This window comes from Cheilinus undulatus, linkage group 7 (assembly GCF_018320785.1).
Source record: "Cheilinus undulatus linkage group 7, ASM1832078v1, whole genome shotgun sequence".
NCBI lineage: Eukaryota > Metazoa > Chordata > Actinopteri > Labriformes > Labridae > Cheilinus > Cheilinus undulatus.
In genome coordinates this window covers 18,731,830-18,746,517 of record NC_054871.1, presented here as the reverse complement: position 1 = coordinate 18,746,517, position 14,688 = coordinate 18,731,830, and the positions used below count along the sequence as shown (strand labels likewise).

General features: G+C 36.6%; 1 protein-coding gene across 1 annotated transcript; it reads left to right on the top strand.

Moving 5' to 3' along the window:
- Positions 1–9,171: 9,171 nt before the first annotated feature.
- LOC121512583 (gamma-interferon-inducible lysosomal thiol reductase) lies at positions 9,172–14,634 on the top strand. Its single transcript, XM_041791928.1, has 7 exons — positions 9,172–9,403; positions 10,715–10,903; positions 10,986–11,057; positions 11,144–11,233; positions 11,782–11,934; positions 13,436–13,504; positions 14,395–14,634. Exons 1-7 carry the CDS (start codon positions 9,176–9,178, stop codon positions 14,452–14,454), a joined length of 861 nt encoding a protein of 286 aa, XP_041647862.1. The 5' UTR covers positions 9,172–9,175; the 3' UTR covers positions 14,455–14,634.
- The last annotated feature ends 54 nt before the right edge of the window (positions 14,635–14,688 follow it).

The following is a 14,688-nucleotide window of genomic DNA, read 5'->3' as shown; positions in this document are numbered from 1 at the left end:
ATGTGCAAACTTAAGAGTAAACTTATTGTTTTGGCTATCGGTTTTCAGCGGGAAAGCCCTCCAGCCTTTAATGTGCACACTTCTGCAATATCTTCAGGACATGACAGATGAGACGAGATAGGATTTATTGGATTCTACCTCTAAATCTTTTCGAATTATACCAGCTTTCAAATTATTATTTTTAGCAAATTATTTTTGTTGGTAAAAAAGGACAATCATGTCACAGTTTTTGTAATATATGTATTGCTTAATTTTAACACTTTAAGTTATAAAATATGTGAAGACATTACTGTGGAGCTTCTGAAATGAAGCACTGGCAAATACTAAAAGCCTTTCTGGGTGTCGACTACATGCGACTATTCGAATACCAACCCCTAAAAGCACAATTACTGAAATCTTTTTAATGTATCAACCAGGCTCAGATTTATCTTAGATGGGACAGAGATCTGGAGCCTGATATGGAGAAAAATAGTAAAGGAGATAAGCGTGAAAGTTCATAGGTCCACAAGATTTGGGGTTTTGGCTGAAAAAAGTGTCCTTAAGTGTTCCTTTTTAAGCCATCATAATTTAATTTATATCACTGACAGGCAAGTAGCCCTGAATATGATGAGATAATGATGTGCTAAAGAACTGGGTGTCAAACTGGATACAAGGTGACACAAGTACCACAAGAACCCTGGAGTGCCCCCAAATCAGGGTTTCAACAGAGAAGCTACCTACCCTCTATTACTGACTTCTTTTACACTGTAGAAGTGGGTGCAATATGGACCTTATTCCCGTTAGGATGCCACAATAGAAATGGAATCGTGTCTGACATGAGCGGCTGTGCATTTAATGGCCTTATACCTAAGGTAAAATTTAATGAATAATTTAGTAGAGTATCAAACAAAGGCTCTTAATTATTTTAGTGTTACTGAAATAAACACAGAAAACTAGTGAAAAGGGTACTAATTAATGTTAACATCAATAGTATTTTCAGAAAACTACTCTTACCCCATGGATAGCCTTTTCTTATTTGCCAAACAGCAAAATTACAATATTTACATTTTGTAAGCATTTTTCAGCTACCTGAAAAAGCTACTTGCTCATCAGTTTCCAGTTACACTGGACCAATTGGTGTATAGAGTAATATATTGCTAAATGCTGTAGCCTGAGATTATTCCTATGGGAATCTTTATCTGTAATTAATAAAAATCACACTATGGAATAAAGAAAGGTTTAGTTTTAAGGCTTATCCGTGTACTTCTACTCTTGGATAAGTAAGCAGAGCCACCTTTTACTAGTGCACTTTGTGAGTGGATTTGAAGTGATTCTTGCAGGTTAAAGTGAATCATTCAAACTATTTTTATAAGATTAAATTAATTATTTTAAATAAAACACTTCTATTTTAACGTGTTATTGTTAGGCATATAAGAGAAGTTCATATCATAGATAGTCATTGGTTCTGTCAATACAATGTCAATTCTCTTTTGTTTTTATCCTTTTAAATGAGTCACCTAAAATATACTTCTGTAATGGCAGATATTAGTCAAGCATGTGTTTTTATGATCGTCACATGTGTACATGGAGTTAACAGCTTAAACAGACGATATCTTGCCCGTAAAGGTAGTTACACCTGATACCTGTTAAATGTTCAATATGCATGCCATTGTTATGCACAGATGACATAGGTATTAAATGTAGAGCTTAAAAATCAAATGAATATGTCAGCTAGGTACTGTTATGGTACTATTATTTCAACACCAGCAATGAAATATGTGTTTTTCTCATGGTTTTGATAGTTTAGTCGTAATCTGTCAAAATTCTTCTCTTGCTTTACTTTTACTCCATTAGTGGTGCTATAAACTCATTGCTGTGGTTTTGCCCGAAGCACCTCATCCCGGTCAACTGTCAGTAATACAAAATGAGTTAGATTTTGATGTCTTCTTTGTCAATGAAAAATGCTAGGTGTGGCATTGTGCATTTGTGACCACATGACAGTGAAATTATGTTGCACAGTACAGAGGTCTGACAGGCTGCATTGCACAGGATGTCTAAAATATGCTTGCTGACAAGAAGTTCTGCACTTTGTGTGGTGAGATTAGGTCAATATCTCAGTAGTTTAGTTTACATGGAAAAAGACTGAATACCGTCAGGTTAGGGGATACATAATTCATAGCCATAGTTGTTTGTTAGTGACATTCATCTTAGAAGATAACTGAATTGCTGATGTTATCAGGTGCCAGTGACTTGTCATTCAGTGAACATGAATGGATGCACCTTAACCACATAAATCATGAAAGGCATGTAGATCTGGCATCTGAAACCAAATTGTGGACTTTTGTCCCTTTTCAGTTATTTTTTACTTTTTTGTGCACTGCTAAGTTTTACTGAGTGTATAACTGAGTGAGTAACTCTGAAATATTATTTAATTTAACAGTTAATTACAAAAGCTATTTTATATACATACTACCCAGTTAATTTTGTAGCAGAAATGTAAACAAGGTGTATAACTTGTGCACAGACTACGCCACTGCTCAGTGGTACTTAGGTTTAAAGCATAGCATTTGCACATAAGTGTCTCATGTGAGGTGGAGATACTATATGACTGTCTCCATGTACATCTAACCTGTTAGTGAAGCAGGTGGGCATGTGGTGGTGCTAAATATGGAGAAGTTACTGCTGAGGTTGTTTTGTCCTTGCACTGAAAAGAAACACTAAAATTGGTTTTTAAATGTTTTTTTAATCTTAATATTTAGCTGACCAATGAGAAGCATATAAATTCCTGTTAGGTTAATCATACCTATAATGGTACGTGCACAATCGTTTTTTTGGCCACAATGGCTTTTTAGGAGAGTAGCTGGTGTCTCATACCATGAAATGTGTGTGATGATCATATCAAATAGTTCTTCATTACCTTCCTTCTAATAGGCAATCACCAAAATACAACTGCTGTTGTTTCATTGTGGGATTTCACACAATTGTGATGAAAGGGGAAAAAGAGTCAAGTGTTACCTTCTCCAACTTTTGATTTAAAAAGGAGCACATAAACTAGCTTGGAAAGCTATATACAGTCATGGACGAAAGTATTGGCACCCCTGGAATTTTTCCAGAAAATACACCATTTCTCCCAGAAATTGTTGCAATTACAAATGTTTTTGGTATACACATTTATTTCCTCTATGTGCATTGGAACAACTCAAAAAAGCAGAAGAAAAAAGCCAAAATTGGCATAATTTTACACAAAACTCCAAAAATGGGCCAGACAAAATTATTGCCACCCTTTAAAACTGAGGGTAAATCATTTTTTCAAGCACGAGATGCTCATTTAAACTCACCTGTGGCAGTAACAGGTGCTGGCAATACAGAAATCACACCTGGAGCCGGTTAGAATGTATAAAAGTTGACTCAGCCTTTGTGTTGTGTGCCTGTGTGTCACACCAAGCATGGAGAAGAGAAAGAAGAGCCGAGAATTGTCTGAGGACTTAAGAAGCAAAATTGTGGAAAAATATGAATATTCTCGAGGTTACAAGACCATCTCCAGAGATCTTGAAATTCCTTTTTCCACTGTGTGTAATATAATCAAGAAGTTTATAACCCATGGAACTGTGGCTAATCTCCCTGAACGTGGACGGAAGAGAAAAATTGACAAAAGAATGCAACTCAGGACAGTTGGAATGGTGGATAAACATCCTCAGTCAACTTCCACACAAATTCAGGCTGTCCTGCAGACTCAAATCAAATCAAATCAAGTTTATCTATATAGTGATTTAAAAACAAGCAATAAAATTTTAAAATGAATTCTAAAATGGGCAGGGAGCCAGTGGAGGGAAGAGAGTACGGGGGAGATGTGTTCGCGTTTTTTAGTACCTGTTAAAAATCTGGCAGCAGCGTTCTGGACATACTGTAGGCGTTTTAAAAGGGATTGGCTGACTCCTAAGTAAAGTGAGTTGCAGTAATCTAATCTTGATGATATAAAAGCATGAATCACTTTCTCAGTGTCATTAAAAGTTAAAAACGGTTTCACTTTGGCCAGGGTTTTTAATTGAAAGAAACAGCCTCTCACCACAGAGTTTATTTGTTTTTCAAAGGTGAAAGAAGAATCAAAAATCACACCCAGGTTTTTGGCACAGGGTTTGACACAGGCTGACAGAGGGCCAAGGTGATTTAGAATTTGGGTGGTGAGGGCAGGGGGGCCAAAGAGAAGTATTTCTGTTTTTGTTGATTAAGTTTTAAGAAATTTTGTGCCATCCAATCTTTGATTTACTGGAAGCAATTGAGAAGTGGCTGCAGGGACTGAGGGCTGTGAGGTTTCAGGGGGAGATATATTTGAGTGTCATCGGCAAAGCAGTGTAACGAGATGTGTTTCTTTATAATGCAACCCAGTGGCAACATGTAAATGGAAAATAAAAGAGGAGCTAAAACTGAACCTCGAGGGATGCCACAAGTAAGGGGGGGTCGTGGAGGAAGAGTTGTTTTTCCATGTCACATTAAAACTTCTGTTTTTCAGGTAAGATTTAAAATATGGAGAGATCTCAAAATTGCTGTTGCAAGAAGGCACCCAAACCTGAGAGACCTGGAGCAGTTTTCAAAAGAAGAGTGGTCCAAAATTCCAGTTGAGAGGTCTAAGAAGCTGGTTAATGGTTATAGGAAGTGATTGGTTTCAGTTATTTTTTCCCCAAGGGCGTGCAACCAAATATTAAGTTGAGGGTGCCAACAATTTTGTCTGGCCCATTTTTGGAGTTTTGTGTAAAATTATGTCAATTTTGACTTTTTTCTTCTGCTTTTTTGTGTTGTTCCAATGCACATAAAGGAAATAAACATGTGTATACCAAAAACATTTGTAACTGCAACAACTTCTGGGAGAAATGGTGTATTTTCTGGAAAAATTCCAGGGGTGCCAATACTTTCGTTCATGACTGTAGCTTGCCTGTTGAATGTTCAACATTGTAAATTCCATACTTACAAAGAAAAGGGCAAAGAAGTGGTTGCCTTTAGGGTTTTTCTTTTCTTGACTTGTATCTTTTGTTTACTTTAAAATGTATGCTGTGTAAAACTTTCCACTGAGGAGACTCCCAAGAAACCAGAGGTTTTGCCTTCCTGAGCAAGACTCAATTTTTGATAAATTGAGCTCTAGATACAAATCCTTTATGGCATGGAAGAATAAATCAGTGAAGCCTATTTTTGCAGTATTGAAAGATGCTTATTTTATTTGGCAGCAAAGAAACAGACACTGTTCAATTCTTTAAGAGAAGTTTACTTAATGCATGTCATTTAGATTCATGGGATTCATGACTTACTGGAAGTGTACATAATATGACATGCTGAAGTTATGGACAACAATTTGGCAAGTTTAAAAAGGCAAGATCTGTATGTTAATCTCTACAGTGTAATGATAAAGTGATGGATAGTAGTGAATGTAAAATGAGGGCTGCAGCTGTTGATGGGAATGTAACATCTATGATTTTGTTAATGAAGGTGATGATTTGCAACTAGTCGTTAAGTAAAGCCAGGGTCAGACGATGTGTTTCAGCACAATTTTGACATGGAAATCTGAAAATCCATCTTTTCATCTGATCTGTGTTGTGTATCATAGTAAATGACAATCAAGAACATGTCTGAGACACTTTACTGGCATGTCTTTCAGTCATGTCATGGCACAAAAATTATGGCTCTGTGATTACCTAATCTGACATAGTGACCATCGTAACAAACAAAAAAAATGTGTAGTCTGACCTTGACTTTAATTGTACTCGTCTTCAAGCCAGGATGTCTTGAAATTTTCATTCAGAATGGCATTTTTGATATTTTTTTGGTTTTTGCAAATTAATATTCAGTCCATTAAATATGTTTGAATCTTTAACAGATTTAAGTTAGGTAGGTTAATAGAATGCAAGCTGTTATACAGACAAGTTGCAGATGTGTGTAGCTATGATGTTGGAAACAGCTAGGTAAAAGAAGCAGTCTTACAGGTAGGTAGAGTTTAAATGGAAAGGTAGGTTTGTTATTGGGTTAGAGATGGATCAGTAGAAATGCTTAAGTTGAGCAAGCGTTTGTGTGGGATTGAGAATAGAGAAGTGAGGCTAAAAAGTAACGTATATCAATATAGCTTAGCACTTAGCCATTCAAGAGCTTACATGTCTTCATCATCTTTCTTCCATGCCACAAACATGGTGGCATCTACTGGTGATAGTTTGTCAAACAGAAAATTTGACATTTTGGGAAATAGGTATGTTTCCTCAATCAGAAGATCTTTATCAACTTTTATCAATGTTTGAAATCCGCTCGCTTCATATATCTAGGTAGGTTATGTTTCACTATGAGCTGTGAATCTTGATAAAATACCTCTACATGTCCCTGCATCACATTTACATAGTACTCGTTAAAATGATGTTTCTGTAACTTTGGCTTCTGTTTTGCCATCGTGGCTGTATGGACCTGTTATACTGCTTAGTCGCCCTCTGTTTATAGCCTAAAGCCGTGAAAAACACTGTTATTGTGAATGTTCATTTACTGTTTGGATTATGCAATGACACTCAGCTGTTTTGGGAATAGCTTGTTTCTGTTAGACATCATATTCAAGGAAGTTTGATGGTTTTAATCTTTTCTTTTGTTGTTGTAAAACCCGATTTCACCCTCTTCAATCATCACTATTCACATATGCACTTTCACATCCCCCAATAAATTTGAAATGATTTGAAGGATCAGTGAGTTTTCTTTTATGAGCTAACTTAAAACAAAAAATCTAAAGTATCAAATCTCACAGTCTTTGCATAGTAAAGTCATTCATTTAAATGTAACTTAATGCTTAAGGCAAACACTTTTGATTAACTACTAAGTTTAAAGACGCTGTGTAAAGCAACATCTTTAGTGAGACTGATTACAGGGCTGAAGACAGAAGATGCATATAGTCTTTTAACCTGACACGCCAGATGGATTTGTTTCCCTCATCCATCTGGAAAACCTTCAATACTAAGTGTTTGGGAATGGGCAGAGGATTTGAAAAGAACTCTGAGTGTGACTGGATGAACATTCTGTTTGTCAAATTTTCACGGGCCAATCAAAGCAACAAAACACGTGACGTAGCTGCAACCGAGGTGCGCGTGTGCCACTACCGAGGAATAACGCGAAACATGGTGACTATAAACATATCAATACACGACTTTTGTTGTTTTTGAAAAGAAAACAACTCACTGCTGTTCACTCTTTGTTCTTCTTTTAAAGAAGAAATGCCTTCAAGTTCTGATGAAACTGGAGCTTTCGCAGCTAAACTCTTCCACAATAACTGCACCGGCCTCTTGTTGCTGCTTGCTTAAGTCACGACTCCGCCATGCCTGAAAGTACTGCCCCTCGTCGCCTACTGGTCCTGTCACTTTCTAACCGGGCCCAAACGGTTCAGACGGGGGCTTTGCAAGATGGATTCGCCAGTGAGGAAAGAGGAAACGGGCATATTCATCTGCTTAGCAAGGTTAATTGTCTTTACCAGTAATCAGAAATTAAAAGTGACAACAGCACAAGTACCACTATGTAAAATGCACCCTTTCATATTTTTATTTTCCCAGCCTTCAAGATGGATAAATACTATCACAATTTACAAATACTTCTGAATGTATGCTAGAACAAAAAGAAAGTTTTTAATAACTTTAAAGTTACTTTTGTTGTGGGTTAAGCTACAGCTTTATTACTTTGTTAAGTATATAAAGACCTTACTTTAGTCATAGCATAGCTTCAAACACACATTTCTCACAACATCAGAGGGTATTTGAGGCGCTTCAACATAAACTATGCATCATATTTTAAGTAAAGCATGTGTTTTGTAGAAACTATGGTATTTTAGAAATGTCGGTTATTAAAAGTTCAATTAGTCTGTTTCCTCTGCAATGTTTTGGACTAATAATATAAATAAGAAGAAGAATAAGAACACACAAAATGCCGATACCTCAAATATGCACTACTCCTCTTTGTTACAGCAATGCCACTGAAAAATTATGGCCGATAACTCACAAGGAAAGTCTTACCTTTGTGGGTCAGGTTAACTTTGCTGCTCTCTGTCTAGTTTAGGACATGCTGCTGAGTGTAGTTTCTCGGTTTATAGACTGCTAGCTCGAAGCTGAAAGAGCAACATAGAGAGCTGTTCCCAGAGAATTACAAAGAATTGTCACTCTCCTAATGACAAACAAAGCCAAAGCAACGCTTTTCTAAAGATTACCAGTTTTCACTTGTCATTTTTGTAGTTATAAACTTTATTTCTGAAAAGATACTCACCCAAATGCTCTGTTTGTTGTGTCCTACTCCGTTGAAAAACTGAAGCCCGCTGGAGACGGTGACAGTTAAGCTAGCATGTCCTTCACAGAGCAACCGCTAGTTTTGTTTTCATACATTTAATCTTCGAAGATGATCCTTTGCTCCATAGTTTTACCGAAGAAATAAATTAACAGTTTGGGGTTGACCAGTCAGAAAGGAGCCTCAAACAGACAGGAACTGCCATCTGCCCTATGAATGCTCTATTGAAGTTGACAACACTAACTAGCTTTCTTAGACACGACCGTTAAACAACTGTTTCGGCTAACATAAAAATAAAGTCACTTGTTTGGTACATTTTTAACATTTAAACAAGCCAAAAAAAAAAAACCCGTAACTTAATAGAAACTGTTTAAAAGAGTGTCTATGTTATTTGCACAAACTCAAAGCCGTATTTTTTTTCTTTAAATGCAGAACAGTTGAGTTACCTTAAAACCTTTGATCAACCGAAATTCATGGCTTAATTTAATTTCTCCTGACCTCCTGGCGTTTTTTTATTGCTTGGATTTTGTTTTGTTAATTTGAGTGTAGGTGTATCAGATTTGTCTCAGTTCGTAAAATTTCTGTCAAGTCAAACTTTTAATGAAGGATACATTTTTTTATAAATTGCTTTTTCTCAGAAGTAGTTAGATTTTGCACTCAGGCAGGACAGATTTGATTTTTACTCAGGATACGATAGATTAATATCCATGCTAGAATTAAGTGCTCTACTCCGTAAGACTACGAGAAAGAGAAAATTACCACAATATTATATTCAAACCAAATAGTTTTATATATATATATATATGCTTTAAAATATGTAGTGTGTTCTCGCCCATTCGTGGCAAACGTTGTCGGAGTTTCCGAGTCCCAGTGAACGCAGCAGCAGTCAATTACACCTGGTGGTAATCAGCCCATGAGGAGGCTGATTAGGCAGTGCTTGTGGCAAAAGTTTCAGTCGTCTGAGCTCTGTGACCGTTGTACTTCTGTTCTGGTGTTAAACATGAGACTCTCAGGGTTTTTTGCTGTGTTTTTACTCCTCTGCGCTGACCGGAGTAGCTCCGGGATGTCTCATCCTAAACCGTCCTGTCGTTACCCTCCTTCCCAGTGGTGTCGGTCCCTGGAGATAGCAATAGCCTGCAAGGTAAGTGGACTCACATTTATGCTTCTATTTACATGGACAGGGGGATATATTTTGTCGTTAATCATTTTCTTTGAGGATCCAGAGCAGAAAATACTTGAAATGTCTCTAACTGATTATATTCAACACTAACAAAGCTGCCTCCACAAGCTGCTACTATTTTGGCATAATTATTCATAGGTGGTTAAATAACGAGGCGTTTGTAGTCTCATTTTCTCTAAGCCAAATTAAAAGCTGGCTGATAAGAGATTAATCTCACTTTTTTTCCTTTTATTTTTCACCCACCATAGTAGACACGTTTATTATTCAAAACATTAAAACTGTTTGTAATATAACCGATGAGTTCTCTAGAAAGGCTTAACATTGTTATAGAAACATACGATGAATAAATAAAGTTTTATCACTGAGTATCTCAGTCCCAGACCAGACAACATGAAGGTCAAGTGAGGTTCAGGTTTTTTAGATGTGAGTTTAAATGAGAGTCATGCCTCTGAAATTGAGCACCAGTGGCTCTTCATGTGATACTTAATTAAATCTAATGGCTGGAGAAGTAAAGAGTGCTGTATGTTTTACTTTGGATTTTGGCCTACAGACCTATATCATGTGCCCCGTTGATTAAATGCTGCAACTTAAGAGTTGAATTAATACTTAATTTTTTTGTCAACAATCTAGAGCTGCACCACATGTATCTACTTTAACAGGTTTTATATTTGAACGCGGTTCTTGTGAGGTGCAGGTAATGTTTTGCACTGCAGTTTAGAAAGTAAAATAACAGTAATACTAGAAAAGCACAGACCTCCGCCATTAGCCCTATCTCCCAATAGTGAAGAATCCTTTTAAAAATTCCTGGATCCAGACGGTGATCTGGATCACTCCCAAAATCTAATCAGTTCTTCCTTATGCCATTTCTGACATTTCCTAAAAATTTCATCAAAATCTGTCCGCAACTTTTTGAGTTATGTTGCAACAAACTAACAACAAACTAACTAACAAACGTTCCATTTTCAACAGAAGCTGCAGTCCATGACTCACTGGTTATAGGGTTGAATCCTGATCCTGGTGCCATTTGTGCATGTCTTTCCCCACATCCTTCTCTCTTCAGCAGTCTTGTCAGATAAAAGCAGAAATCTCGAAAGGGTTTAAGTTTACTTTTTGAACCTCTTTCTTCAAATTACAGCCATTATTATCAAATTTAGAAACATGCAAACTTTAAAACACTTAAAATGGTCTCTACCTTTATCCTACGATATTTCAACACATTTAAGGGTAAGGGAAAAAAGCTGCTCCTGTGTTGTTTTTGTCTGTGTGCTGCAGGTTCAGAAGCAGTGTATGGAGGTGAACGCAACCAGACCAAACCAGTCTGTTCCTCCAGTATCCGTCACTCTATACTATGAGAGTCTGTGTCCGGCCTGCAGAGTCTTCATCACACAGCAGCTCTTCCCCACCTGGACCATGCTGCAGGACATCATGACTGTCACCCTGGTGCCCTACGGGAATGCAAAGGTGCCCCTATCCTTGTCCTCCAAATGAATACAATTATATAGCACTAATGTAGGAAATCTGAGTATCTCTGTTTCTGCTGCAGGAGCTTCCGTCTGCAAACTCGCCCTTCAGTTGTCAGCACGGAGAGCCTGAGTGTAAAGGAAACATGATAGAGGTTTGCATGATTCACCAACTGTACTGTAGCTGTGTCACATCTTAAAATTAACAAAACCATGATTGAGTTATTGATGTGTTCGTCAGGCCTGCATCATCCATTTAACTGGACACTCAGCATTTCAGATCATCTACTGCATGGAGTCATCTGTAGATGTAATTAGTGCTGCGCAGCCTGTGAGTATCAACATACATATAATATTTACATAGTTTTGGCCATGAATCCTCTAATTCATAATCATTTGTGTTCGGTGCACTAAAAATTAAGACCAATGATAGGTTAAAAAATCCAAAGAGGTAACACAAATATTACTGAGAAAAATGTGGTTCTTATTTGACTTTGATGCTTTAAGTTCATAAAGTCTTAAAAACTGCAAAAGGAAGCCCAACAAATTGTGTTGCACTCAATTATAGTCTATTTAAATATTATTGTTGATCATTTGACTTTTATATAATTTATCCTGAAGGCAGGGAAAGAAACAAATGTTATTTAATGTTCGGAAACTAATGTTCTGATTTTAAGTGAATATTTGTTCATATGTGTTGTCTTGTTTTGAAAATCTGACCATGCCTTATTTAATTGTTTTGCAAAGTATTTGTCTAAAGAGACATTAGCTGTAACTATATAGTTGATATAGTTATATATGATAACAATATAGTTGTGGACTATAGGTCAATATTCACTACCTGTGTATATTTACCGATATTTTGGTGTGTTGTCTCAGTGTGTTCAGCTGTACGCTCCCTCCGTCTCCTGGTCCAGCATCGACTCGTGTGTTAAAGGAAGTCTGGGAAACCAGCTGATGCACGCCAACGCTGCCATGACCAGAGCTCTGAATCCTGCGCACACGCACGTCCCCTGGGTCACTTTCAATGGGGTAAAACGCTGGGGATCAGCATTTGAAGCCCCATTTTTTAAGTGTTACAGCTAAGGCTGTTAGAATTTTCAATTATATTTGAAACTACTTGCTTTAAATGATATATTTTAATGACCAAGGATATCAAAGTGGTGAAAAAACACCATTTACACAGGTGGAGTGGAGGAGTTTCTTATGGTGCCTAAGCCCTGAGTGTTTTCTTAAAAGTCCTGCATTCAGATTGGTTAAAACTATATTGCTTATAAGTGTTTTGAAAAATAAATGCAATAAGAAATAAGTGATCAACAATTGGGCCTTGCTGATCACAAAAAGGGGATTTAATTCTTAAATTTAGAAAAAAAAAAACAGATCTTTTTATAATTAAAAACTTAGGCACTCACTGAAGTATTAAAAGTACTTTTCAAATGGTTCCAAAAATACAATTTTCAGTATTTTTCAGATTAAATCAATATATGTTACTCCATATCTTGCTGTTTATGCTCTTATTTGAAAAACAAATGGTTCCAATTTTGAAATTCTTGCCTCACCCTCCTTAAAAAATAAGCCACAGATATTTTTCAGAAGCAGAAGTGAAAATGGTTGAGCTTCAGTAAGGTGTATCATAATTTTAGAACAGTACTTTTAGCACATTTACATTAAAAAAAAGTAAAAACTGAATTTTTTTGTTTTTCTAGATTGAACTGCATAATTTTTGCCCAAATTATGCATATATTTATTGGCATTTGAAGTCTAAATTTTGGTTTAAAGTTGTGTAAAAATAGTGCATACAACTGCTCAAATAAGCAAAGGAAATAGTGGAAGAAGTCACCTCCTGGACAGGTCTTTGTTTGTGCTTTGCCCCAGATATTTAACCCGTCTGGCTCTGCCCCTGACCATCTCTGTCATGACTGACTGGACTTTTTTGCAGCCAATCAGTACAAAAACTTAAAAATAAAGTAAAATAAATAAAGTCAAGTACTTAACTGATAAAAACTATTCCCTCAGTGGTAGTGATAATTTGTTTTCTTTAGAACAATACACAGAGTATTAAAGGGACTTTGACACAACATTTCTTTCAAGAATTTTCTAAGTTGAAGAAATTGGTTTACATCCCCACAATGGCGAAGCTGCAGAGAAAATGAATACACTTTGTATTATGACTAATAAAAACTGTTAATCCATCAGAGTGAAGCACAGATATATTTCTCTGAAATTAGATTTAAGACGGTCTTTAGGACTTTTAAAGGAACACACTAATCTAGAACCAAATGAAAAAAACAAATCAAATTGATGTGAAAGTCGGAGAGAAAGAAGTTAAGAGCAGCTTGAGAGAGCAGAATGACAGTGGTGTTGTGAGGTAAAGGAACCGGTCAAAGCTGATTAGATCAAAAACGATCTTATTCCTTCTTATAGCAGCTGATAATGATGGGATGAAAAGTCTAGAGGTCCTTGAGTTTTAGTGATAGTTTACAGTGATGTTGACTGATTTAACAGATTTAAAGATCAATATTTTGTGTTTCAGGAATACACTGAAGAGAACGAAGACAAGGCCATGTCGTCACTTTTCCGTCTGGTCTGCCAGCTCTACAAGGTTTGTTTTTTTTAAATTTTCTTAACACTAAAGCTCTCTGTTTGGATAATTGAAATGGTGGACAAACTGAAAAAGCAAGTGAAAAATCCTCTGAAAGAGGTTATAGGCTCACTCCCAGTTTCTAACATTTACCCCAACTCCTTGTTTTAAAGTGCCTCCTTGTCTTTTAAAACAGTTGAAAGTAGTAGTGGTGAAACTGTCTCCTAAGAAATGGGATGCTATTTAAAGTTCCTGATATGTTATTGGTCATAGTCAACAGTATTCATGCATACAGGTGGGATTTTACTGGACATTTTCAGTACACTTGAGTTTTAAGTGCTTGTTTGAAATCAAAAGGACCTAAATGCATTAAAACATTACATTATAATAAATAGTTGTAATTTTCAGATCTTACTCATGAATAAACTTCTTTGCTTTTATACACCTTTTTTGGATGCTTGTGCAGCCATCATGCTTGTTTGAAGGGCCATGTAGCTCCAGCCCTTCCATTCTAACAAGAATTTGGGAACCCTACCCCTAGACATGAATGTGCAAAACATAGGGGTAGGGGTCTGGTGGGGGAAACGGGTGTACTGGCACTGAACCAGAGTTAAAGGTCTAAAAGGTTCAAAATTCTCAAAATGAATTCAACATGTGCGGTTCATACATTTTAGGCATGTTTGGTCCAAAAATTGAGGCTGAAGTATGTCATAGATGTGTCTAGAAAGCTGCCTGAAGGCACTATCTGGTGGTAAGGAGGATTGGCACAACCCTAGTCATGCTTTGGATGTCCTTGCATTTTACCAGGGGCATGGGGAAATAATCTGTTGAAAAAATGAGTCTTATTAAGTGAGCACGTTTCTCTGTATTGGACAGTTTATAGAAGTGACTAACTGTGTCTGTGTTCACAGGGAGTGAAGCCTCCAGTGTGCACAGGAGCTTCAGTCAGACTGAATAGGGGTTTCTGCTGAACACAAACAAAACTTTAAAATATTCACTCTACAAATACTAACTTCCATCACAATCAAATCTAACCAGTGTGTTGAATTTTTCAGTAGTGATAGCTGATAAAGTGAACATTAAACCTACCTTGAATGTTTTATGTACCTTTTGTCATTTCAAAGTAAAATAAATGTTTTATCTTGTGTCAAGCTCTTGCTTAAGATTCTATTTGTATCGTCTGTCCTATTAAAATACACAATATG

Coding starts and splice junctions, on each gene's coding strand:
- LOC121512583 (XM_041791928.1), top strand. CDS start 9,176: ATGAGGAGGCTGATTAGGCAGTGCTTGTGGCAAAAGTTTCAGTCGTCT. Junction 9,404..10,714: donor AGATAGCAATAGCCTGCAAG/GTAAGTGGACTC, acceptor TGTGTGCTGCAG/GTTCAGAAGCAGTGTATGGA. Junction 11,234..11,781: donor TAATTAGTGCTGCGCAGCCT/GTGAGTATCAAC, acceptor GTGTTGTCTCAG/TGTGTTCAGCTGTACGCTCC.